Here is a 27051-nt window from a genome sequence, read left to right as displayed (position 1 = left end):
TTTTCTTAACGGAAATGAAATTTATAAGTGGCACTATTTAAAGACAGGATGACTAGACTACGGCAGAAAGTACTTACGTTCATAGACGGTGAGCGTTGCTTCGGCGGACACTGCATCTCCGACGCCGTTTTCCGCCATACATTCGTAGGGGGCATCGTCACGACCGGCACGTACCGGTTCGATACGCAGCATGGAAACACCATTAGATTCGATGACCGAGTAGCGTGATTGGGTACCTGGGGAGATATAGAGGGTAGGGGAAGAACGAGTATAGAGTATTGTGGAATATGTAGTTAAATATAAACGATAACTAGCGTTGATAAGATTTGTTATACTGTGGCGTGTGTGTACAATATAGTGTTCAAATCGGTTATGCGTTTGTTCCTTTTCAAAATTTTTGACGAAATTTTCGAGATCTTTTCATTGACGATTGCCTCAAAAAGTTTTAGAATGCAAGCGATAATAGCAATCCTCCGATAATTGCGTATGTCGGATTTTCGGCCAGATTTAAAGATAGGCACTAGAAAAGATGTTATCCATATCTTTGGAAAACACCAGATTTCAGTGACTTATTAAAGGTGTCAGGCCATTCGGCCGATGGTCATTAAAAATCCAGAACAAAGGAGTGGTGAGTTGCTTTGCTAAATTTTCCATAAATATTGGTGGAATCATGTCTGCCCGAGCAGAGGAAAAAAGCTCAATAATATCATGTTTTGATATGGAGATCAGAGAGTGACATTTATTTGTTTGAGATAAGAGGTAAAAGTACTGAATATAATATCTCAAATTTACTCCTGGAACATCGTCCTCATAGCACATTTTGCTCTTGGAAAAATTTATCCAATAGCAGTGAGCTATTTAATTGATCTTCAAATATCAAATTTTGCTATTGGTCAGAAGGTTCAAGAACACATTTTTGGTATTATTTTCAGTACTTTTACCTCTTATCTGAATCAAACCAATATCACGTTTTGATTGTCAGTACTTGACCTATGCCCGGGATGGACCTGGACCTTTTGATGACCAGACCATTGAAAATGTCACCAAAATCATAATCATAAAATGCAATAATCGCGGTCACACTCTTCTTCTGAAAATGTTGTATAGGTCTCTTGAAAAAAAAGTAGCATTAAATTGCAATTATTCTCCATGTTATTTCCAACATTTTTATCAAGATGTCTGGTGGTCTCCTATATGAATCAGAGGATTTCACGAAAGTTTTTTTTTATGAAAATGGGACGACTTCTGGAGAAATATGTAGGGAAGTGGAACCATCTCGGCAGGGCTCCTATTTTGGGCATTTTTCTGCTATAACTCAGCCAATTTGGAACCAATTGACACAATTTTTGGGATGCGGTGAGATACGTATAGTATCTAGCCGTGTTCAAAATATCAAGTCAATTGGTTTGGAAATGACTGAGTTATAGCGAAGAGTGCCCACAATACAGGCCACTGCCGAAGTGGCTCGCTACCCTATTGAAATTTCCTCAGATTTTTATCATCGCCTCAAATTCTGAAAGAAGTTTTGAAACAGAATTCTAGTATTTTGATTTCTATTGAAAAAATGTTTGGTTTTTAATAAAATGCCGGGTAAACTGGCTTCTAGAGGAATCCCAGCGAATAAAATTCAGAAATAATTGGAGGTAACTGACTTTTGAAGAAATCCTACGAGATGAACTCCTAAAGGCATCTCAGCAGAGGATCTACTACAGAAATTCCAGCCAAGGAACTGCTTTACAAATCTCAGGGAATGAACTTTCAAAATAAATCCAAGAAAGAAACTTCGGAAGGAATTCGAAGAATAAGAAAATCTAAAAGAATCCCAGTGAAAATACTTTCAGAGAATTCCCAACAAATGAAATTTTGGAAGAATCTCCTGTATGAATTTTACCAAAGGAACCTCAAGCGAAAAACTCCTGAAGAACAGCGGAAGCATTTTTCGAGGAATCCCACCAAACTTATTGGTGGTTTGCAGCGAAGAAATCCCGGGAAAGGAACTTCTCGTGGAATTCCAGGAAATCTTAGCGAAGGTGCTCTTGCGCAAATTTCAGCGGAGGAACTTCTAGAAAAATCCCTGGGGAAAATACACGAGGAATACCAGGAGTACCCAATGGCAGGCACTCCTGAAAGATTTCGAAGGAGTGAATTTTTGAGGACTTTTGGCAAAGGAAATATCGGGAAGCAGAGCAGCTCTTGGAGCAGTTACACCTAAAAAACTTCTGTAAAAACTGTAGGAATTAAGCTCCTCGAGTAATGTCAGGGAAGAAATTCCTGAAGGAATCCCATGGACAAGAATGTTAGGAGGGATTGCAGAGCAGAACCCTTAAGGGAATTGCAGCTAAGGATCATCTGAAGAAAACCCAGGGAAAAGGAATTCCTAGAGAAATTCTAGAGAAAAAAAAACTCCCGTAGACATTCTCGGAACAACTTTTGGTAGAGTTTCCAGAAGATCTCATCGAGCAATGCTCGTAAGAACTTCTAGAGGAAATCCTGGAGAAAAGCCCGAAGGAACTTTCTGTCCCTAAAGAACTCATGGGGAACCACTGCAATAACTCCTGAAGGAACTTCTGCAATTATGCCCAGAAAAAAACAGAAGAAGTCACTGAAGAAACTCTAAGAGTTATACTCGTATCAACTTTTAAATGAATTCCTGGAAAAAATACTGGAAGAATTGCGAGAGGAAACCCTATAGAAACATTTAAACAAAAAAATGAATGAACTGTTGGATGAATGCCGGAGAAAACTCCTAAAATAATTCCCGAAGCAATTCCCTGAAAAATTCCCGAAATAGTTCTCCCAGGAATTCCTGGAAAAATCCCGGAAGAATTCCTGTAGGAATTTCAAGTGGAACTCCTGCAGTAAGTTGTGAAAGAACTCCGGGTTGAACTTGCAAAGGAACTTCTGGATGAATTCCCGGAGGAATACCCAAAGCAACTTATTGAGAAGTTCCGGGAGAAACCACAGAAGAAATTTTGGAATTCCGAGCGGAAATCCTACAGAAACTCCCGCTAGAATTCCTCAAGCATCTCCAGAAGGAATTTCCGGAAGTATAAAAAAAGCACTTGGAGAAATTGTCAGAGAAGATCTGCTTGAGAAGTTTCAGATGAATGTCCAGGGATATCCAGAGTAATTTCTTGAAAAAATATCTCAGAGGAACTCCCGATGGAATTTCCAGGTGAATCCCCGGAGGAATTTCCAGAGGAATCCAGAAGAATCCACCACACACGGTGTCTAATTTTCGTGGGACGTACTTTAGGCTAAAACAGTATTTATTGAATTTTTCTTTGGAAAATTTCCAAGAACATGGATAAATTAAAATTCTCCCAATGGAATATTTTCAAACTTCCCAATAATACTATTTAGCAAAAATTCTGACATTCTATTAAAAAAAATCCGAGTTACATAAAAGTGGGATAATAATCGAAATTTTGACACCGTGCCCCAGAGGAATTCACGGATAAATTCCAGAAGGAGTTCCCATAGAAATCGCTGGAGGAATCCCCTTAGAAATTCCCGGCGTTATCCTTGTAGGGATTCCAAGAGAAATCCCTGGAGGAATTCCTAGACGAATCCCCGGAGGAATCCGCGGATGAATTTCCAGAGGAATCCCTGGATGAGTTCCCACAGGAATCCCAGGAGGAAGCTGCAGACGGATCTCACGAGACTTCCCCGTGGGAATTCCCAGAGGAATCCTCGGAGGCATTCCTAGAGGTGGAATTACCAGATGAATCCATGAAGGAATTCCCAGATGAATCCCCGGAGGCATTTTCAGATGAATTCAAAAGAACTCCCAGAGGAATCTACGAAGGATTTCGTAGAGGAATCCTAGGAAGAGATCGTAGAGGAATCCCACGATAAATTCTCAGAGGAATCCACGGAGGAATTGCCAGAAAAATGTTTGGAGAAATTCCCAGAGCAATTCCCGGAGGAAGTCCCAGACGAATATCAGGAGGAATCACTGGAGGCAGGCTTGAGAAGAAATTCCCAGATCAATCCCTGGAAGAGTTCCCAAAGGGATCTCTGGAGGAAACCCCAAACGACCTTCACGAGAATTCTCCAAGGAAATTCCCAGAGGAATACGCGAAGGCGTTCCTAGAAAAAGAATTACCAGACGAATCCCTGAAGGGATTCTCAGTTAAATAATTCCCAGTTAAAGAATTCCCAGACGAACCCCCAGAGGAATCCCCGAAAGAGTTCTCAGTGGAATCTCTGGAAGAATCCCCAGAGGAATCCCCGGAGGAATTTTCAGATGGATTCAGAAGAATCTTCAGAGGAATCTTCGGAGGGTTTCCTAGAGGAATCCTAGTAGATTTTCCCTGAGGAGGAATTCCAAGAGTAATCCCCGGAGAAATTGTCAGAGGAACCCACGGAAAAATTCCTAGAGCAATTGGCGGAGGAGTTCTCAGAGGAATCACAGAAGAATTCGAAGAGAAATTCCCAAAGGAATTTCCAGAGTAATCTCCTGAGGAATTTTGAGAGGAAATCAAAAGAATTCTCAGAGGATTTCCTAGAGAAAATCCCACACGCACTCCAGGAGGAACCGTCGAAGAAAGGCCCAAAGAAATTTCCAGAGGATTCTTGGTGAAAATCCTGTATAAATTTGTGAATAATCCCTGTACAGTATGCGGCAGGAAAAAAATGCGAAACTGTTTTTCAACTTCAAACCTCATTTTCGTCCATTTGACATTAACCAATCTATGTTTCAACGTTCCATGATCTATAATAGGCTAGTTTTCTGAAAAGTTAATTAAAAAATTTCCCATTTTGGTCATTAACCTTTACAGGGCGGCGCCTGAAGATGAAGACAACCAGAATTTTCAAACCGCAGAAAATTACACAGGTCGCTAAATTTCGCATCTGATAAAACAAAATTTTTGATTTTCTCTACAATATCATCAAATATATGTACTTATTCCATCTGGTATGTGAAACTACATGGCTCTGGATCAGTGTGGTCTGGTTGTTCATCGAATTAGAGCTAATTTTGTTATTGTTATAGTCATTTTGTTTAATGACCATTGGGCGTGCAGTTTATTGATATCCGCTTATTAGGCCTACATTATCACATTAATTTAATTTCACTGGAAAACTAAAGTAGATTTTTTCAGATAACTTAACGTATGCATGTTTCATAATCGGCTGGTAAATATATTATATTATGTTTCCAGTTCAAACCCGAATTAGCGGCATTTTTTCTTTTACTTCCGACATTGCAATGTGCTAATTCGGGTTTGAACTGCAAACATAATACATTTGACCTGGGTCCTGGTTTACTTGGAAACTTTTGAGGCTGGAAGTCAGGTTTCTATAAAAAAATGATGAAAAATCGAAGAGTAAGGTTTTGGAAAATTGAAATTATGTGCCGTCGTTGGGGGTGGCAATGGGTCAGAGGAGCGAGATTGGGTCAACACATTATCTGAAACATCTCATTTAATATTGCGAATATCGAATCTTTATGGTGTCATCCTCGTAGTTGCCAGCAGCATCTGTCAAAAAATGGGGTTTCTAGAGTAATTAGGTAGTTAATTTTTGATAAATCATAGAAAAAAGCTTGAATATTAGGCCTTTTTAAAATGCCTTTTTTAAGGCTCGATGATGCATTACACTTTTAGGTGGATTGATATTTTTCAGAATTTCAAACTCATCATTATCATATAATATAGTATTGGTAAGTAGTATCAACCTTGATCAAAATTTTAGTTTGATAACTTGCTTCGCTGTTAATGCGGAACAAATTCGGTTCCCTTGACCCATTCTCACCACCTCGAAGGGGTGAGAATGGGTCAATTTTCATACACTTGTAGTTATGAAATTTGTGTTGATTCAAGTGTTAATGATTCATAACATCCAGCGCATGAACAAAATCTCATCCAAATTAAAAAAAATATTGTCAAAAATGGCATTTTTTCGTATTTTGTGTGGGATATGCTCAATGTTGAAATTTATTGGAGATTCCTAAAAGTTACACGGAGAATAAAACTTTCTATGGAAAAAAAATCCAAATATTTCAACAATAATTTCAAAATCTCAAAATGTGCACGTCCCCAGAAGTCCGTACCATGAATAGGGTTTAAGGAAAAGTATAAACGCTTAGGGATGTTGAGAAAGAAAAATTAGAAACATTCAATGCTACAATTCACAAAATTGCGAATACTAATAAATCGCCGAACGCAACATGTTTGGGTCGATGTCATCTGAAATGATATTTAGATCAAAATGAAAAAAAAAGGGAATTTGAAGGTTGATACAGTAAGTCCACTGAAGTATTGAAGTACGAAAGGTTTTCAAAGTGATTCCAGTTGGGCTCAAATGAGATTTTCTTTCAGTGTAAAAGTGGGTTGTCTTTTTTTTACCTACCCACTGTACTTGATGCAAATTCAGATGATTGACTAATCCCATCCCATCCATCGGTCGCAAAACTTTGCCACTAGGTGGTTCAATTCGACACGGATCAACCGGTTAATTGACACAAGATGGACAAGCCACCCCAACATATTCCAGGTAGCTATAGGTACTTACCCATTATTTTCTTTCCATTTTTCCTCCACACGATGTTCGGCTGTGGATCACCTCTGGCTCCGCAGAAAAACGTTGCAACTCCGCCGACTCGGACGCCCTGGTTCGACGGCTTGCGAATGATTTCCGGTGGATCTGCGGAAGAGAAGAAAGAAGGAAAAATCGAATATTAGTTTCGTCTTCGGGCAATCGATGACGGATGAACCTGATAAAGTGGTAAGTTTTCTGGGGAAAAGTTCCGGCGCCACTTACGTGTCAGGTAGATGAAGGGAAAGTCTGAGAAATTCCCATCTGCAAAACGATGCAACCGGTGGAAGAGAACGACGAAGCGGTTAAAAGGATTTCATTCGACGCAAGCAGTTGAGTTGAGGTTGAGGTAGCGAAGTGGCGAAGGAAGATCGGAACCAAATGAGCTACGCTTTAATGGTGTTGGGCAATTTTCGGTTAGAATGCGGTCCTAAATTTTGACGGTTGCTTACGCAGGAACGAGGGTTTATTTGGAATCGGTGTTTAGCTTTTGGCAGTGGAATGAGCAGCAGCTTATGCAATTTACCTGATGAAAGCTGTTTAATATTGCAAACGGTTGGGTTTTCGAGGCACGTCGAATGCCGGAATTTCAATTAGTATCAGCCACGGTTGAAGGATGCGAGAGTTTGTACTTGGTTTCCCAAAATTATGGGGGCCGGGAATTGGCCGGATTTCGGTGTGAGTTTTTAATCAACAGCCCCAAAATGGATGGATTTTACTACACAGTGTGCAGATCCGGGAAACTTGGGTTCGCACCACCGCACCGCCACAACCCAAGTCGACGCGGTACGGAGCGGAGTGTGAACTTTGAAGAGAATTAGCACATGGTGGGAGCACTAAAACCATTTATATTCAAATTACGCCTGGAGTCGATTCTGGCAATGGTTTCCAATTAACCATCCGGTAAGGTAATTAACCAAAATTACGCTACATGAATTTTTAATGTCCGTTTTCGGAAGATAAGATGCGACCGGCACGCACCGTACGAGGAGACTTGAATGAATTTTCGGCATTCTTTTTCCTTTCATTATAAACCGAAGGCGTTGACAGTGGAGGAGCTACTGAAAATTAGTTAATTTTGTAGGACTCTGCGGGGAGTTGTTTGGCGTGAGCAAATTTACTTGGTATTTCTCTTTCGATTGCACAATGGTCGGAAATATATAAAGTTCGGCCAAAACTCTTTTTATGTGTTTAATCGAAGTTATAGGTTGTCTAGATATGTTATATAGTATTCTTAGTGTTTCAAAATGGGTATTCAAAAATTACGTTACTTCAATAATCCCACATTTTTTGCGTTTTTTGTTAGAAAATCAATTTGAATTCAATTAAATGATCAACTTTCGATCAAATCCAATCAAGTTTGTTCAAAGCGTGTAAAAAATGTGGGGAGATAAATTTTATTTCAGTCAAAAATGGAAAAATAACGTAAAATATATGAAAAAACTTGACTTTTTTAAACAGATCTAATTTGAAAAACTGCAATTTTCTGCAAAATATTTAAACGTTTTTATGCAGCCCTAAGCATGATTTTCAAGATGTACTGTTCGAAATTGCGGCGACACGTGACGACACGAACCGTTTTTTAACTTAAAAGTTTCCAAAATTCCTAAGGTACGATATATGAAAATTTCGAAAGTTTTGTGACATATCAATTTTACACCATACGTGCATTCAAACTGTCCAACAACAAGCTTTTATATGCTGGATAACATAAAACATATATTCCATTCTCAAAATATTAATATTTTACTTTTTTCGAATGACGCATTTTGAAATTTTATGACTTAGGTCACTTTGGTAGTGAAAATGTCATTGAAATACAAAAGCTGGTATGCTTTTAATCAAGAATCATAAAAGTACAATACATTAGCTTTATTATAAGGTAAAATAAAGTTTAAAAATATCAAATTCGTTTTTTGGGAGTTTTGGCCGCCCCTTTGTATGGAACCCGACCAATGTGCGATTGGTTCACTTTCATGAGAACCGTGTAAACTTCCTTGGCTTCTATATTCCCAGGTTCAGCAAGTGGGTGGGTACTGATGTCGATGTAAAGCGAAGCAACTAATTTCGATCATGGCTTAAATTTTTAATGCTATTGTCAATTTCGTATTTTGGTTGTGACATTTTCGAGAAAATCCTATAGGGTCATTATATTTGCCTTATATTAGTTCGTTATTTCAATTATAATTTTATCCTCGGTATTTGAAATACTGACAATGCCATGCAATGCTAAGGAAAACAAATCTTTTCTTTTTTTTCTTGGTCAGTGAAATTAGTGAATCTGGCGAAGTGAAAATTAAAAGATGATGAAGAACAACTTGGATAGTTGATGCTGTGGTGCGGTTGCCTTCGTCATACCCAAAACGAGAACAATTGTGAAGTCGTAAGTGGAGTGATACTGAAACATGAAACCTTGCAAAACTGTTTGATTTCTAGTACTATAGGGGCCAATTCTTGATAGACTACATATTTTGGCTTTTATCCAATGAGTCATTGGCAAAGTTAAGTTGGAATATCTTCAATTACAAATTGGCTATATTTCATCTGATGACCGGAATTATAGCATTTGTCGAATTTCTACCATACTTTCGGTAACCACGCCATATCACAACTAGCAAGCTTATTCTGAATATATTTATTACATTACATACAGTATCGGACAATAAAAATGCACCAAAGCCGTTTTCCCATACAAACTAGTCAACTTTAGATTACCATATCTCAGTTACTTCTTAACCGATTGTTTTCATTTTTCTGTGACGAACTACAAAACATTCCAATTTTCAAAAACTATTGAAAAAGTTCAGTGATAACTATTGTTACAAAAGTTACAGATAGGTTGAATTTTGACAATAAAAATGCACCAAGACAAAAAATTGTATAGCAAAAAATGTTGAAGTCAAATCATGTTGGTCTGTTCAGCAAACTTGTTCGTCATCACACAAGAAACATATTTGCCGAAGACACCATAATGATATGACGTAACCATTTTTTGCTATAACATTTTTTGACTTGGTGCATTTTTATTGTCAAAATTCAACCTGTCTGTAACTTTTGTAACAATAGTTATCACTGAACTTTTTCAACAGTTTTTGAAAATTGAAATGTTTTGTAGTTCGTCACAGAAAAATGAAAAAAATCGGTTTAGATATAACTGAGATATGGTAATCTAAAGTTGACTAGTTTATATGGGAAAACGGCTTTGGTGCGTTTTTATTGTCCGATACTGTATAATGCATGTTTGTCTTAATTGCTGATTGGTATGAGAGTTTAATATTAAAAAAAAAATTTAGAACATCTGATGATTTTGTTTTTTTCTGTATTTTAGTTGTAATTTATACTGGCATGGATGCTTCGTTTCCAACTTTTTTTTTTGTACATATTAGATAATTAAATACTGTTGCAGGAACTCATTATCAAATCTCCTTCAAAGAAACTTTGGAGACTCAGGACTTCTAATGAAAGTTCTTGCAAATTTCAAATGTTTTTTAGAAGCTTGCCAAAATAAATTTACAGAAAAAGTTCACACTTTTATGAAGAAATCAGATGATTTAAGAACAGAAAAAAATGTAATCTACATAAACAAATAAGTTTCAAAATGTCAATTCCTCGATTTTAGCTTAGGTCAACCAAACCAAGTAGAAATTATATTGAAGCAACACTTTTATATTCATGTGCACAACAAAAAACATGTGTTCGATGAACAAATGGAAATTTAAATTGCGAAAAGATACCCTCATGCTCTGGTCAGTATTGAACATATGATTTTCCCTAGGAGCTCCATAAACTTGCCTTAAGCTCTACCGAGGCCTCCTGATAAACCCTAAAATACCTGGATGTCACCTGAAAATCACTGCTCTGAAACTTCCTCGGAAACCTCTCCAAGACCTCAGTGAATTTCCTTTAATCTCTACTGAAATTCCATGATGCCCTGAAAGCTAATGAAACCCCTTGAAATCAATTGAAATGCCTCTCAGATCCCCTTGAAGCCTCACTGATACTCCCTCAAACAACACTGAAGCTTCCTAAATGCTCTCGCAACGCCTTAAAATGCCACTTAGGACTCCCGTAAACTTTCCTTAAGACCTGATAAGGCCCACTGCTACTAAATCCTCCTGAAATTCATTGAAACGCCTTGAAGTCACAGAAACAAAAACCTTGTATCTTTGTAGATCGCCCTTAAACTGTACTGAAACATCCTGAAATCCACTGAAACACCTTGAAACACTTTGAAATTCCTCAGAAATTCCACGCTCCCCCCCTGAGACGCCCGTAGGCATCCCATAAGCTCTACAAAAGCCCCCTAAAGCATTTGAAACCTCATAGAAAACTCATCTGAGATCCTTGAAGTATTACTTAGAACGCCACTGGAGCCCCCTAAAATTCCAAGAAACGTCTTGAAATGCTTTACGACTTTTCTGAATTTTCCTGAAGCCCTGAAAGCCTCTGAACGTTCCCGAAACTCATTGAAATGCCTTGGATTCTTCTGGAGCTCTCGGGGACGCCAATTGAGCCCCTAGCATACTCAGGAACCCCTCTGAACCACCCGGAAATGCATTGAAAACCCCTAAAATTTTACTGAAATTAACTTGAAAGCTCTCATTACATGACATCCCTTTCAGTTTTCTCAGTAAATTACCCTCACTAACCTCACTGCTCCAAGTGTCACCTAAAGGTGATCCATGGATGACATGGATTATGATAATTTTCTGAATTTTCTTCACCAGAAAGTACACAAAATGTATTTGGTTATTTCAACTTATGGATCTCGTTGACATGCCAAAAAACTGTTCATATCAAGTTATTTTAAAAAAAAAGAATAGGTATAATAAACACTTGGCAGTTTCAGTAAATTTGAATGTAAGGAATTTTTTGAATTTTATGGTCTAAGTTAGTTTTCAGCAAATGTTTAAACTAAATTTTGTTTGTTTACAACATTTGACGACATCAAAATTGTCTATGAAAAAAAAAAACAAGAATAATTACCATGGAATCGGTCGATAGATTGGAAACGTTAGCACAGCATGTTCATTAATATAAAAAAAGAAGAATAGATATTGTAAATAAGGTCGATGCAAATAATAACAGCGTATCCAGTTAGCCTAGTGGTTAAGGCTATGGATCGCCAATCCAGAGACGGCGGGTTCGATTCCCTGGGCATAGAGTAACATTGTACTTGCATCACAATATACAAATTCATGCAATGGCTGGCAAAGAAAGCCCTTCAATTAATAACTGTGGAAGTGCTCAAAGAACACTAAGTAGAAGCGAGACAGACCAAGTCCCCGTGGGGAAGTAGAGCCATAAAGAAGAAGATGAAGAAAAAGCAAATAATATTGCTCTTTTGTTAAATAAAAAACCAAAAACAATTTTTTGAAAACTTGCATTTTTTTTAATACAACTTATGAAAAAATGCTGCTTGAAAGTAATTTATTCATTGAAGATGGAGCAATGAGCAGCCATGTTTTTTTTGCCCCTTCAATATTTTGGGATTTTTTTTATAAATAGGGAAAGGAGCGGTGACAATATTTGCATCGGTCTAGAACATCATCATACATTTTTTTGTTTTATTTCTTAAAGCAATTGTAGACATTGTTAATGATTAAAAAGAACAAGTATATATGAAAGTGTGTAGGGGAGACTGGGGAGACTTGATCCCTTTTTCTAAATTTACCTGAAACTTGAGGAAAAAACACAAAACTAGATCCGATTTCCGTACAAAATGGCAGGTAAACATCTATTGCAAGTTAATACACAACAGAAGGCCTTTAAATTATTGTCAAAGGTTTCATAATTGTGTTTTTATGGAGGCATGTCTTATGATGTATTTTTCAAAAATGGGTGATACTTGATCCCATGGTTTATTTAAAGAGAAAATAATTCCAGAGTCTTCCTATTCATTTTCTTTTCGAGTTCTTTTGTATTTTCGATGAATATGGAGTGTTTAAAATTGTAAGATTTCCTTCAATTTTTAAGGATATGCCGTATTTTCAAAATGGGGAGACTTGATCCCCCTTTTCTTGGTTTGTACTAAAGTTATAATTATCTGACACATTTTATCGTTGAATAGACTACAATTCCAAGTGAATAGAAGCTTCCGAATAGAATTTTATTTTTACATATATAATGCGTGTATAATCCTCGAGGGATCAAGTCTCCCCATATCACTGTTGTGTATACTAGTCTGAAATTATTAAAATATGTTAACAACAGCTTTATTTGGATAAATAAGTTTGAAAGTATTCTATTTCAACTATGTGCTGTGAAATTTTGACATGATTTGGTTTGATTTTCACAAAGTTATTGAGATTTTTCGGAATCGCCTAAAAGATTTCTGAGGGACTGAAAACAAACCATCATCCGTTAAAAAATAATGCAATGTACAATCGAAATCACTTGTAGCCAAAACATAGTCGTTTGTCCAGGAGAAGTTTTGAAAAAAAATATGCTAGAAGAAAAATGTTTTTGATTCCGAGCAAATATGGGGGGAACAAGTCTCCCCAGGGATCAAGTCTCCCCAGGGATCAAGTCTCCTCAGTCTCCCCTACTGGTTAATATGGGTATAAGGACTATCTTTGATAAATCGTTTATCATAACGAAAAGGAGTACCAACATAAAAGTTACGCTTATGAAATTTAATTTGGGAATGTCATATTGAAAATAAAAAGAAAATCGGGTTAAGTACGGTTCCTTTGAATTCCACTAAGAATTTGCATCATTTGACAGATACGTATTTCGACCTCAACTGTAAGGTCGTCTTCAGTGTCTTGTACTTGACTCGACAAGTCAAGTCAAGTACAAGACACTGAAGACGACCTTACAGTTGAGGTCGAAATACGTATCTGTCAAAGGATGCAAATTCTTAGTGGAATTCAAAGGAACCGTACTTAACCCGATTTTCTTTTTATTTACAGATATTCCCCTAACAAGCCCAGGTTAATCATCATCATGTCATATTGAGTTATTTCAGCAATTTCGAACCTCACATTGCATTAAGCATTCATGCCAAGCATGTCTGTTTGTGAATGTATCCGATTGTATATATGAAACATGTTAAGAAACAATAGATTTATCTTAAAGTTTATAAAACTATTTTTTCATGAATTTCGTATCATTTTTGCCTTTCTCGTTCACCTAAGTGAACTGAAATGCTATATGTTCACACAAAAAAGGAATTTTCGATAAAAGGCTCGGAGGGTCATGTCACATATACCAATCAACTCAGTTCGATGAATTGAGATGATGTCTGTGTGTATATATGTGTGTGTATGTGTGTGTGTATGTGTGTCTGTGTACAAAAAAGTTCACTCACTTTTAAGGCACTTCCCATTGGCCCATGGCCCAATCGAATCAGAATTTTACCGCATTGTTTGCTATTAAAAAATGGTCCGGATCGGTTAGGGCGTTCTGGAGTTATGGCCATTAAAGTGATCCGGACCAGCACCGGTAGAACTGGCCGTATATAAAACTGAAGCAAGTTCCATCACGCCACATATCAAACTGCAGTGATTTGTGTAACCTTTAGCATGGTTGCCGAATTCTATGCGGTAATCAACACTGGAGACTGGAAATTCCACGATGTCGGTCCAAAATTCAAGATGGTGGTCTACAATCCAAGATGGCGGCTCCAAATTCAAGATGGCGGCTGTTTAACAGAGTGTTGAGCCCAAAAATCGTGCAATATAGGTATATTTCGTAAGGGGAAGATGTCCGGAGTACAAAAATGGCAATCATATTATCCAAGATGGCGACATGAAATCCAAGATGGCGGCTCCAAATTCAAGATGGTGGCTATTTTATGATGTTTTAGGCCCTAAATCCATGCGATATTGGTTTTTTTGATATGGGGAGGATGTCGGAAGTCCAAAAATGGCGACCAGAATATCAAAGATGACGGTCTAAAATCCAAAATGGCGGCTCAAAATTCAAGATAGCGACTGTTTAATGGAGTTTTAGGCTCTAAAACCATGCAATGTGGGTATATTTGATATGGGGAAGAGCTTCGGTTTCCAAAAATGGCAACCAGAATATCAAAGATGGCCAATCCAAAATGACGGCTTCAAAATTAGAAATGGAAGCTGTTTAAGGGAGTTTTGAGCCCCTAAATCCATGTAATAAGAGTATATTTGGTATGCAGCAGATGCCCGGAGTCCAAAAATAACTACCAGAATATCCAAGAAGACGGCATGAAATCCAAGACTGCGGCTCAAAATTCCAGATGGCGGCTATTTAATGGAGTTTTAGGCCGTAAAATCATGCAATATGGGTGTATTTGGTATGAGGAAGATGTCTGGAGTCCAAAAATGGCGACCAGAGTAATCACGATTGCGGACTTGAATCCAAAGTGACGGCTCAAATTTTAATATACCGGCTTTTTCTTAAGGGTTTGTAGCTCAAACATCAAAAGCCAGATAAACGATAAATTGTAGAATTAGCCTAGGTTAAAATACACAGACATGGAGTCCACTAATGGAAAGCGGAAGGTTTAAGCTTTTCAAAACACTATAAAAGTTATGAAAACAATGCCCGAATCATTGAGAAACAGTCAAAAACGGAAACGAACCTCCGATTTGGCCAATGTTTGCGGCACGCGCCTTTGTGTATGCATGCAGGCGTAAACCCGGATGCTGTTGCATGTCGCGTCGTTACCGGTGCACATGGAAATGTATGGAGAAAACGTGGCTTAATTTACAAAACTGCAGATAACTTTTGATAGGAAAAAAAGACATCTCTAATTTTTTGATATGTTATGTATAAATGCCTCAGCTTTACATTGATGCAAAAATTTTGAAAATCGGTGGTTGCCCTAATGGTGAAAAAATGTTTTGGTATAAAAATCCAAGATGGCGGCCAAAATCAATATGGCTGACCCAACTTTTTATTATTGTAAATAGTAGCTCTATCTTTCCTCTTTTCAACAACAATTCGTTTTGAGGTGGTTTTTGGAGAAACTTCCGAGTTATAACGGTTTAAATGAGCCACCATTTGACCAAAATCGAGGGGTCCGCAAAATCGTGCAATATAGGTATATTTCGTAAGGGGAAGATGTCCGGAGTACAAAAATGGCAATCATATTATCCAAGATGGCGACATGAAATCCAAGATGGCGGCTCCAAATTCAAGATGGTGGCTATTTTATGATGTTTTAGGCCCTAAATCCATGCGATATTGGTTTTTTTGATATGGGGAGGATGTCGGAAGTCCAAAAATGGCGACCAGAATATCAAAGATGACGGTGGTTGCCCTAATGGTGAAAAAATGTTTTGGTATAAAAATCCAAGATGGCGGCCAAAATCAATATGGCTGACCCAACTTTTTATTATTGTAAATAGTAGCTCTATCTTTCCTCTTTTCAACAACAATTCGTTTTGAGGTGGTTTTTGGAGAAACTTCCGAGTTATAACGGTTTAAATGAGCCACCATTTGACCAAAATCGAGGGGTCCGCAAAAATTATTGTGGCTTTAACTAACGGGGGGTCCATCAATTTGAGTAACCAAATGCATTTTTCTTACTTTTTTAGCGAGGGCTTTCAGAAAATCGGCACTTTAAACATTTTTGAAGACAAGGTGTAAATAGTGGGCCGGTCTCAGCGAGAGTTACCCATATGCTACGTTGAGGCATTTTGAATGAAGTGATCAACCCAATGAAATATATGAACTGTAGAAACAATGCTTACAGACCAAATGATCTGATACGTTATGTATATTTTATTGGTTTATTCGATGTTTTTTTCGCGTCCTGACAATCAATAATCGGTCTGTTTGAAAAATAATTTCAACCAAATGAAGGGAAAACTATTGCTTCATAATAGTCCCAAAGATATCAAACATGTTTGATCCATATTTTGAATTTAAAAAATCTATATTCAAAAGTGTCCATAGTAGCCCCGTATGACGGTACTTTCTCCCTCCTTTCTACGTATACAACATGTATGTTGTATATTTACATGTTCTAAGCCATCGCTAGAACAGAAACGGATTGAAAAAGCCGTTTCCCTTACTTCCAACTTTAACAGCACAGTGTCAATCTATCATATACCGCCCACGAGTTATGCAATCAAGTGAATTATGCCGCATAACCTTCACAGTAATAAACACACTAATCTTCCACCTTACGCCTGGCATTCACGCACTATGTGTGAACCCTCTTGAAACATTATTCAAAATGCTACAGTGTACACGCTAGCTGCAGTCTGAACATACACCATCAGTTATTCAGCTTAAAACGAATCCAAATTTCCACAACCCGGAAATCGTCATCATCCAATGTAAAATTTCACAACTCCTGCAGATTGGAGACAGCATGTTGGAAGAAAAAAAAAACTGCCACTGTTGCGGCTGCCGGCAACGAAATCAAAGTGAAATATATCCGTCCAGCTGCGCTTTTCTTGAACTCTCGCCGGGCAGATCATCTTGATTTAGGGCCGGCGCAAGATTTATTGAGGGCATGCACTCTTCCATATTAGGCGACGTACAGCATAAAGTGAACTGGGCCATAAATTCACCCTAACTGGTGGACGGTTTCGCTTCATCGGTGGCCACTTTCCATCCGTCCAGCCCTTCCCCAAGGGCATCCCATCCACCACCCACTCACCACTATTCCTATGCGAGGTCTGTGTTTTTGGGGTTTCGTATGGGAGTGAAGAATCAAAGGAGAAAAATGCACGTAAATTTGGTACCACCACTGCTCGACCGACAAACGAACGCAGGGCACCCGCTGAAGAAGCAACTCAGCAACCGCATATCTTCTCGGCAGGATCAAATGTGAAGAAACGGGGTTTATTCGGGGATTCCATTCTGGGTAGGTGGTCTCCTTTTTGAGGCCAGAGAGAAGTTCATGAAAAACATAGTTCACTTACTCAAATTGAACGGACGAAGATAATTACAAGCGTACTGGTGCGGTTCGAAACCGATCGCCATGGGAGCTTCCAAGTGCATCAATTTTTCGATTAAATTCCTTCTGACACATTGAACATTTGCCCTCCTGTGCTGTCGTGCAAAATTGATGGAACGTTTGAACGTATTCCTTTGAGCTGAATCGCTTTTCGGATGGAGGAAGGTGTCCGGTACCGTATACTCACAAACTTTCTCGCTCAGATTTGTATGCGAAACACTTTCGCTCTGCTCATCCTTCTTCCGGATTTTATAAAGTGATACCACCATGACCGAACTCTGTGGTGTTGGATGGGCATTTCTATCTTGCAGTAAATTCTTTTTAGTACTACTGAGTTGGAGTACGGTCCTGAGTCCATCCCTGCATTCACAACTGCCACTAGATGGATTGTCCCCAAGCCATTCCCGCACATCAAGATTATAGGTGCACACAAGCTTCGAGCTATTCTTGCCGTGTGTGTACGTACATGATGCATCCTTTCCATGCTCTGTAGACATGAGTTGCATTGGTATCTATGGGGTAGGCACAGCCCGAGTAAACGCCATCGAGGGAATTCATTATGGAAATTGTTCAACTTTTGAAAGTTGGTCTCCCTTCTGCTTGCCTGCTGCTGCTGCTGCTGCTGAACTTGCATCGGTGCACCACCACAAAAGCACTTTGACTGTTGCTCTAATTCGGAAAACCGCATTAAATTCTCATGCGTCACACCCCACCTTGAAACGTGTGTGTGTGTGTGTATGTGCACATCACGGTTCAGCCTCCTCTCTTCCCGCGCGGTTGTCTCTTGCTAGTTCAAATATCTCAGCACATCATACTCGGTAAACTGGACCCGTTCGTCGAACAAATATTAACGCCATCAGGAGCTAAATCTTTTCCCGGAGGCCACCGAGCTGTTGCTGCTTGCAGACTCCAAGTCTTCGGGAGGTTGTGCAGAAAAGGTGCTTTTGGGATGCACGGAGAGATGTCATAAGGAGGAAATGCCTAATCTGGTTTTGGCTGTAATATTAAATAAAGAACCTATCAGAATAATTGAGTTCTTCTTCTTACCTCATATGAACCTTCTTAAAAGAATCTTCGGAGAAATTTCCAGAAAATCTTTGGAGAAATTCCTGAACGAATATTTGGTTGAATTTCTGCAGGAACCTATAAGAAAATTCTGGGAGAACCCTGTGGGTAGTTTTTGAATGGATTAATCAACAAATTTGATAAATATTTGATTGAATACTTGGAGAATACTTAAAAAGATTCATGAAGGTATACTTATACATGAAGGAATTATACATTAAGGTTATCCTTGGATAAACCAGCAAGAGTTTTCTGTAGAATTGATTGAAGTAATTGTTGCAAATTTGCCAGAAATAATACTTGGAAGAATTTCTGAACGATTCGTTGGAGGTACTTGTTAAAAATTCCGTGAAGAAATCCTTGATTAAATCTGTAGAGAAATCCTGGAGGGGATGTTCATTTTGAGACTAATAGTAATACAAAGATAGTTTTTTAACCCTCTAATACCCAACCCCGCCTTTAGACGGGGTATAGTTTGAGCATTTTTGTAATTTTTGTTTCGTGGAAACAGGGATGAGAAATGTACAGGAAAAAACGGTTATCGACTGTACATTTGACATTTTTCCACACGAACATCACAAGCCCAGCCAAACTCAAACTGTTCGAAAAATAAATGTCATAACATTTTTTTTCCTGCAGCCTTCTTCCTCGAAACGGTTTTCAAGCGCGAGAGCGCCAGTACTCGAGCACAACGACGACAAAAATTTCTGTCTCTCCGATTTTCGCATTTTTCTGCGTTTCAAACCGCTTCTAGACAAACTTCTTTACATGCATCACAAAGCTAGGAGTGTGCTCTAGCTATTTGTGCAAATAGATTTAAATTATTTATTAAAACAAGTGAGTTATTAGCAGTTGAAAATATTTGACATTTTTCGCAATCACCCGCCTCAGCATGACTGCTCATAAATATTTTCGTGGGGAAGCGAAAACCATCAAGCGTCTGCTCGACTGCCGTCGGCGCGGCGTCTGATGGTATTGGTGCTGCCGTTGTTTTGTTTTTATTTTACTGCCAGTATCGTTGAACGGTAAACAGAAAAAAGTCTCATTCTCATGCCTGCGTGGAAAATCTTTTTTTTTATATTTTTGGTTGAAATTAAGGACTGTTTTGTATATCTCAAAATGGTTTTTGGTGTATTTTGAAGCGTATTTACATTTTTTAAAAATCATTGAAAAATTGATGTTTTGGTCACCTTTCAGAAGTCATTGTTTATTTTCAAATGAGTTGCTACAATTAACATGTTTTAAATTTTTCCCAAATCATTCTATCCTAGTTCAATAGTTTAAGGGAATCGAGTACACTCTGAAATTATTTTCCTTAAAATTACACGAAAAATAAAATTTTCTATGAAAAAAATTTAAAATAAAAATATTTCAACAATTATCATAAAATCTCAAAATGTTTTCATCTCAAAAAATCCGTACCCCAAATAGGCTTCCAGGAAAAATATGAAAGTGTGGGGATGTTTAAAAATAAAAATTAGAAAAATCAAAAACAGAAATTCATGAAATCAAGAATTAAAAAAAAATCATCTTCCAAAACATGTTTAAATCGATTTTAGATGACGAAAAATGATATTTAGATCAAAATCAAATATTTGGGTATTAGAGGGTTAAACAAGCCCTTGGGACATTCCTGAAGGAATCATTGGTGGTGAAATTCATCGAGAAATTCTGGAGGAATCCCAAAAAAATCGCGGAAGAAATCTCTGAAGGATTCCTAAGAGCATTGACCGGAAGAAAACGTGAAGAAATTTCTGAGGGATTTTCTCAAGACTACTTGAAAGAATTTCCACAGGAACCCTTGAAGCATTCCATGAAAAAATCTTTGGAGAAATTGCTGAAGGAACTCCAGAGGAAGTCTCATTTAGGAATCATGAAAAACCTGAATGATTGCCAGGAGGATCATCAGTGAGAATTCAAGTAGGAATCACCGAAAACACTCTCGTGAAGATCTCTGGAAAAACCTCTAGTGAAATCCATAGAAGAACTACAAAAGAAATGATTTCGAAATCCATCTGAAAGACTTTAAAATAAACACACTGGGAGTAATGTTCTTCGTGGATCTATATAAGGTGTCGTATAATTTCAATTTTTCAAAAACCTTGCCACGCGATTTTTTTTTATTTATTATTTTCCTTTAGAAAAACTAACTCACTAAATAACAAATTCTTCTAAATATGTTTTCCATACTTTCCTCATAGATTTGCAGAACAAGCAATAGAATTTTTTTATTTTTTTTTTCTGTGAATGTGAAAATGTGTACCTACTTATTTTTTTACCTACATCTAACCGTACTCAAGTTACAGCGGAATCAAAATATAACAAATAAGAAAATTGTATGGGACCTTTTTAAATATTATTCTAGATTGTTTTATTGCTTTAACTGTTTTAACCAAAAATGATCGTTTTTTTTACATTTTTGAACTTTCAAACCGTCTTAAATAACATATTGCAAGGTCCAATATTGTTTTACTCTTTGTTTATTATTTTTTTTTGTTATTTAAGAACGATTCAATGAAGGATAAAAATAATGTAGTTTATTTTGCACAATACATTGCATGATTTATTTTTTTTAATCAGCAATATCTAAATTGTTTACTTCTGTTTGTTTTGAAATCGATGCAAAATAAAAAATAAAAATGGTTAGAAGCATTTGTCCATCCTTGGCTACTTGGCAAACTTTGAGGCAGGAAATCAGCTTTCTACAGCTACAGCTTTCTACATTTTTCACGTAGTAGAAAATGGAAGGTAAGGTTTTTGTAAAATGCAAATTTTAGGACAAAACCGCTACAAATATTACAAATATAACTCTCAGTGTACTTTTCTAAAACTCAGTGAGCTTCGTGGCCAATCGATCGGTTAGTGGCATCAGTCGTTTAGGAGTCTCGTAAGCCTCGGAGTTGGGAAAAACTTTTCGGGCTCCAGTTGGGAAAAACTTTTCGTCAAACGGAAAATTCTTCACTGGGCCATATACATATGTGTTGTCCGTTGCCTAATGTTAGTAATGTTCAGTCTCTGGCCGAAGACGGTGTAATTGTCTTTAAAAGAACCTGAGGTTATCAGTGATGTCATGGTAAAATCAGAGCTATATACGAAATGTTTTCAAATCTCAGCACCCCGTACAGGAGGTATGCTTCTATGGAATTATTTCAATATTACGCCTTATTGAGATTTGAGATATTTTTTTATTTTTTTTATTTTTTTTTGTTTATTTTAACGTGTATTTTAACTTAAATGCTAATTCTACACTTATATTGAGAATTAAGTATTCTGGGAAATTCCCTCCATCAATTATTTTTGCATGATTTTTTTCTATAACTCAGCAGTTTAGCAAGACCTCGGAGAATTATTTAAGACTGTATTTTTTCCCATGTACTTCTTTATAACTTTCGCCACGATTATCAATTTTTTTTCCGAAATTTGCATATGAAGATAATTCTCGCAGGATTCCCAGAAATGATATTTGGAATAATTTGATTTTCACAGGAAATCACCCTACTTTCCTTCCTATATTAGGCACTTGCTCTATTTACCGCATTTGAGGGACGTTTCTGATTGGGTTCGTGCAAAAAAGATACTCAGAATTTTTCCAGAAGGCGCATTGTCTTGCCTCTAGAAGAACTCATTCATGTATCTCCAGGAATGTTTCCAATGATTCCTCCAGAAAATCCTCCAGGGATCTCTAGAATTTTTAAAAGATTTCATCAAGAATTCTACCAGTACCTTTGTCTGCAATTTCTATAGACATTTTTTAAGAGCTTTCTTCAAAAGTGCCTCTATGGATATCTGCGGAAATACCTTCTGAAATTTCTATATCAATTTGCAGAGTTTCTCCACAAGTGTCATTTATACAGGATTTCCTCCAGAGATATTTCAGAATTTGCTTCAGGATTTATTTAAAGGAATCTCCCCAGAATACTTTCAAAAACTTCTTCTAGGAATCGCCGAAGGTATCACCAGGAAGTTTTTGAGGGATTTTTTCAGTCTATCCTCAGGAATTTCATTGGAAGTTCTTTCCAATTTTTTGCAAGAATATTTCATAATTGTTTCTGTGTAATCATCACTTCTAATGTACCACCAATTTCTACAGCAATCTCTAAAGAAACTCCAGGAAATATTTCCGACAAAGCTGCAGGAGCAAATCCTATAAAAAGCCTTATACTGATTTCTGCAGGAATCCGTCAAGGAATACTCCAAGCAATTCGTGGAGGAACATTTGGAAAAAAAATTCGAAGGAATCTCTGTATCTCACTTATCAAAAAACGGTCAAATAGCTGTAACTTTTCTAAAAGTGCATAAAAAATTTTAATATTTTTACTGTTAGTTGATCAACTAGTTGTGTATCGATGGTCAAAATTTGGGAAAGATCAGGAATTATGCATGACAATAGAAAGATTCTAGAAAAAGTCATAATTATCCGATAGCCAACATTGAACTGTTATATCTCCGGATTCAATGAAATAAATGCAATCAAATTTTGAGAGTTCATGACTTCTATGATTAGCTTTGAAACACTTTTGACATAACCCAAAATTGTTAACGTGGAAAAAAATTATAGCGTTTATATTATTTCTCTGATATAACACCAAATTATCGAAAATTTCAACATGGTTTTTAAATTCGAGATGTTAATTATAGTTTATTTGAATTTCCTCAAATTGACTTCAGTATGAATATGTTTTGGAAGAACATTACAAAATATCCGGCAATAAATTGATAAAGTAATGGGAAGCATATTAAAGTAAGACTAATTTACTAAAAAATCCTAAAATAAATGAAATCGCTGTAACTTTCGTTCTTATCAATAATTTCAAGCTTAGTATTTTTTTTTTCAAAGCTATGACTCATATAAACGCTTAAAATTTCATTGCAATCGGTTCATTGAATTCGGAGCTATGACAGTTCAAAGTTGGCTGTCGGATAATTATGACTTTTTCTAGAATCTTTTTATTTTCATGCAGAATTGCCCGATCTTTCCAAAATTTTGACCACCGATACACAACTAGCTGATCAACTTACAGTAGAAATTTTAGATTTTTAATGCACTTTTCGAAAAGTTACAACTATTTGACCATTTTTTTCAGGTGAAAATTTTGTCTGTCCCGATCATTTTGTCTATCCCCTGTACGATTAATCCCTTAAGAAATGTTTAATGAAATCTCACGGAAATTATTGTAGGAAACCCAGGAAGAACTCCTGAAGAACTTTGTAGATAAATACCTGGAGAAACTCCTCGGGAAACGCTTGGCGGAGTTCCTAGAAACCTTTAAAGAGGATTTTTTAGGAAAAATCCTGCATAAATCTTCAAATGCAATTTTTGGCGGCTTCTCTGTGAGTATTCCTGGAGAAATCTTTTGACGTATTTCTGAAGGAATTACTGTGGGAACACCTGGAGAAACGCCTTGCTAAGCTTCTGTAAACATGCCTGGAGAAAAACTCTTGAGATATTTCCGAATACTTTTTGGTGAAATAGAGCATGAGCATGAGCATGAGCATAGATGACCGCACAATTCGTAGTTGCTACTCCGTGATTGACCAGAGCAATCGAAATTGCACAAGGAACCAATGAATAGGGCTTGGGACTAGCTTACTATTCTCAATGTACACAGGTCGAGAGCTCTCAACTTTAATAAGGTCAATAACGGCGCCGGCCACGTCCTTACGGTCATCGAGGATGGAAGGGAATGTTAGTAAGACAAACGTTGTTATAAAGACCGCGAATCGCTGCATCCCCACGTTTGTCTCAGGAAGGATTTTTTTTTGTTAGTAGGGTAAGGTACATTGTCAGTCCGGGAGTCACCTATGGTTGGTGATATGATTTGACAAACCGCCGTTAACAACCGACCACTTTTCGACGCAAGAACTAGCCAAAAAGAAATTTCTATCGCGCGTCTCCACTCCACTAGGGAGCAGAAACCTTTAGTCTATTCCACACAGAAATACACTGAACGCGACTCACTTGTCGGCGCCCGGATTTTTTCTCGACCGGCGAACCCGAAGTAACATTTTTCACTCTTTTGTGTAAATGCAAAAAAATGAAAGAAAATATTTATTATCAACTAAAAGTGTATTGGAAACTAGCGCCGAAGGGAAGCGAAAAATTCGGAACCGACTCGAACCACGGCGCGCGCACACTCGTCCCGTCTTCGGAGCCCCGCAGAGGGAAGAGGAAAAAAAATCGCAAACATCTAGCAAAGCGAGCGCGCGAAACTTTGCTGCTGCCGAACTACCGCACACTACTGACTGCTTGGCGTCCCGTCGTCGGAGCCCCGCAGAGGGAAGAGGAAAAAAAAATCGCAAAAATCTAGCAAAACGAGCGCGCGAAACTTTGCTGCCGAACTACCGCACACTACTGACTGCTTGGCGTCCCGTCGTCGGAGCCCCGCAGAGGGAAGAGGGAAAAAAATCGCAAAAATCTAGCAAGGCGAGCGCGCGAAACTTTGCTGCTGCCGAACTACCGCACACTACTGACTGCTTGGCGTCCCGTCGTCGGAGCCCCGCAGAGGGAAGAGGAAAAAAAAAATCGCAAAAATCTAGCAAAGCGAGCGCGCGAAACTTTGCTGCTGCCGAACTACCGCGCACTACTGACTGCTTGGCGTCCCGTCGTCGGAGCCCCGCAGAGGGAAGAGGAAAAAAAAATCGCAAAAATCTAGCAAAGCGAGCGCGCGAAACTTTGCTGCTGCCGAACTACCGCACACTACTGACTGCTTGGCGTCCCGTCGTCGGAGCCCCGCAGAGGGAAGAGGAAAAAAAAAATCGCAAAAATCTAGCAAAGCGAGCGCGCGAAACTTTGCTGCTGCCGAACTACCGCGCACTACTGACTGCTTGGCGTCCCGTCGTCGGAGCCCCGCAGAGGGAAGAGGGAAAAAAATCGCAAAAATCTAGCAAGGCGAGCGCGCGAAACTTTGCTGCTGCCGAACTACCGCACACTACTGACTGCTTGGCGTCCCGTCGTCGGAGCCCCGCAGAGGGAAGAGGAAAAAAAAATCGCAAAAATCTAGCAAAGCGAGCGCGCGAAACTTTGCTGCTGCCGAACTACCGCGCACTACTGACTGCTTGGCGTCCCGTCGTCGGAGCCCCGCAGAGGGAAGAGGGAAAAAAATCGCAAAAATCTAGCAAGGCGAGCGCGCGAAACTTTGCTGCTGCCGAACTACCGCACCTACTGACTGCTTGGCGTCCCGTCGTCGGAGCCCCGCAGAGGGAAGAGGAAAAAAAATCGCAAAAATCTAGCAAAGCGAGCGCGCGAAACTTTGCTGCTGCCGAACTACCGCACACTACTGACTGCTTGGCGTCCCGTCGTCGGAGCCCCGCAGAGGGAAGAGGGAAAAAAATCGCAAAAATCTAGCAAGGCGAGCGCGCGAAACTTTGCTGCTGCCGAACTACCGCACACTACTGACTGCTTGGCGTCCCGTCGTCGGAGCCCCGCAGAGGGAAGAGGAAAAAAATCGCAAAAATCTAGCAAAGCGAGCGCGCGAAACTTTGCTGCTGCCGAACTACCGCGCACTACTGACTGCTTGGCGTCCCGTTGTCGGAGCCCCGCAGAGGGAAGAGGAAAAAAAAATCGCAAAAATCTAGCAAAGCGAGCGCGCGAAACTTTGCTGCTGCCGAACTACCGCACCTACTGACTGCTTGGCGTCCCGTCGTCGGAGCCCCGCAGAGGGAAGAGGAAAAAAAAATCGCAAAAATCTAGCAAAGCGAGCGCGCGAAACTTTGCTGCTGCCGAACTACCGCACACTACTGACTGCTTGGCGTCCCGTCGTCGGAGCCCCGCAGAGGGAAGAGGGAAAAAAATCGCAAAAATCTAGCAAGGCGAGCGCGCGAAACTTTGCTGCTGCCGAACTACCGCACACTACTGACTGCTTGGCGTCCCGTCGTCGGAGCCCCGCAGAGGGAAGAGGAAAAAAATCGCAAAAATCTAGCAAAGCGAGCGCGCGAAACTTTGCTGCTGCCGAACTACCGCACACTACTGACTGCTTGGCGTCCCGTCGTCGGAGCCCCGCAGAGGGAAGAGGGAAAAAAAATCGCAAAAATCTAGCAAAGCGAGCGCGCGAAACTTTGCTGCTGCCGAACTACCGCACACTACTGACTGCTTGGCGTCCCGTCGTCGGAGCCCCGCAGAGGGAAGAGGAAAAAAAAATCGCAAAAATCTAGCAAAGCGAGCGCGCGAAACTTTGCTGCTGCCGAACTACCGCACACTACTGACTGCTTGGCGTCCCGTCGTCGGAGCCCCGCAGAGGGAAGAGGAAAAAAAAATCGCAAAAATCTAGCAAAGCGAGCGCGCGAAACTTTGCTGCTGCCGAACTACCGCACACTACTGACTGCTTGGCGTCCCGTCGTCGGAGCCCCGCAGAGGGAAGAGGAAAAAAAAATCGCAAAAATCTAGCAAAGCGAGCGCGCGAAACTTTGCTGCTGCCGAACTACCGCACACTACTGACTGCTTGGCGTCCCGTCGTCGGAGCCCCGCAGAGGGAAGAGGGAAAAAAATCGCAAAAATCTAGCAAGGCGAGCGCGCGAAACTTTGCTGCTGCCGAACTACCGCACACTACTGA

General features: G+C 39.1%; 1 protein-coding gene across 7 annotated transcripts in view; it reads right to left on the bottom strand.

Annotated features, from left to right (window-relative positions):
* Positions 1-27051, bottom strand: part of LOC109425214 (tyrosine-protein phosphatase Lar) — an 830826-nt gene that overhangs the window by 191219 nt on the left and 612556 nt on the right. For 6 of the 7 annotated variants that reach the window (XM_062851024.1, XM_062851023.1, XM_062851025.1 and 3 more), the window contains 3 exons: positions 6769-6807; positions 6520-6651; positions 78-236 (listed from right to left, as the gene is read on the bottom strand). In XM_062851024.1, the coding sequence (XP_062707008.1) occupies positions 78-236; positions 6520-6651; positions 6769-6807 (330 nt within the window). The remainder of the gene's footprint in view (positions 1-77; positions 237-6519; positions 6652-6768; positions 6808-27051) is intronic. The other variant, XM_062851027.1, reaches the window with a different exon arrangement.

Source organism: Aedes albopictus, chromosome 2 (genome assembly GCF_035046485.1).
Source record: "Aedes albopictus strain Foshan chromosome 2, AalbF5, whole genome shotgun sequence".
NCBI classification, from domain to species: Eukaryota; Metazoa; Arthropoda; class Insecta; order Diptera; family Culicidae; genus Aedes; species Aedes albopictus.
The sequence above is the reverse complement of the archived record's forward strand: the minus strand, read 5'-3'. Positions and strand labels throughout refer to the sequence as shown.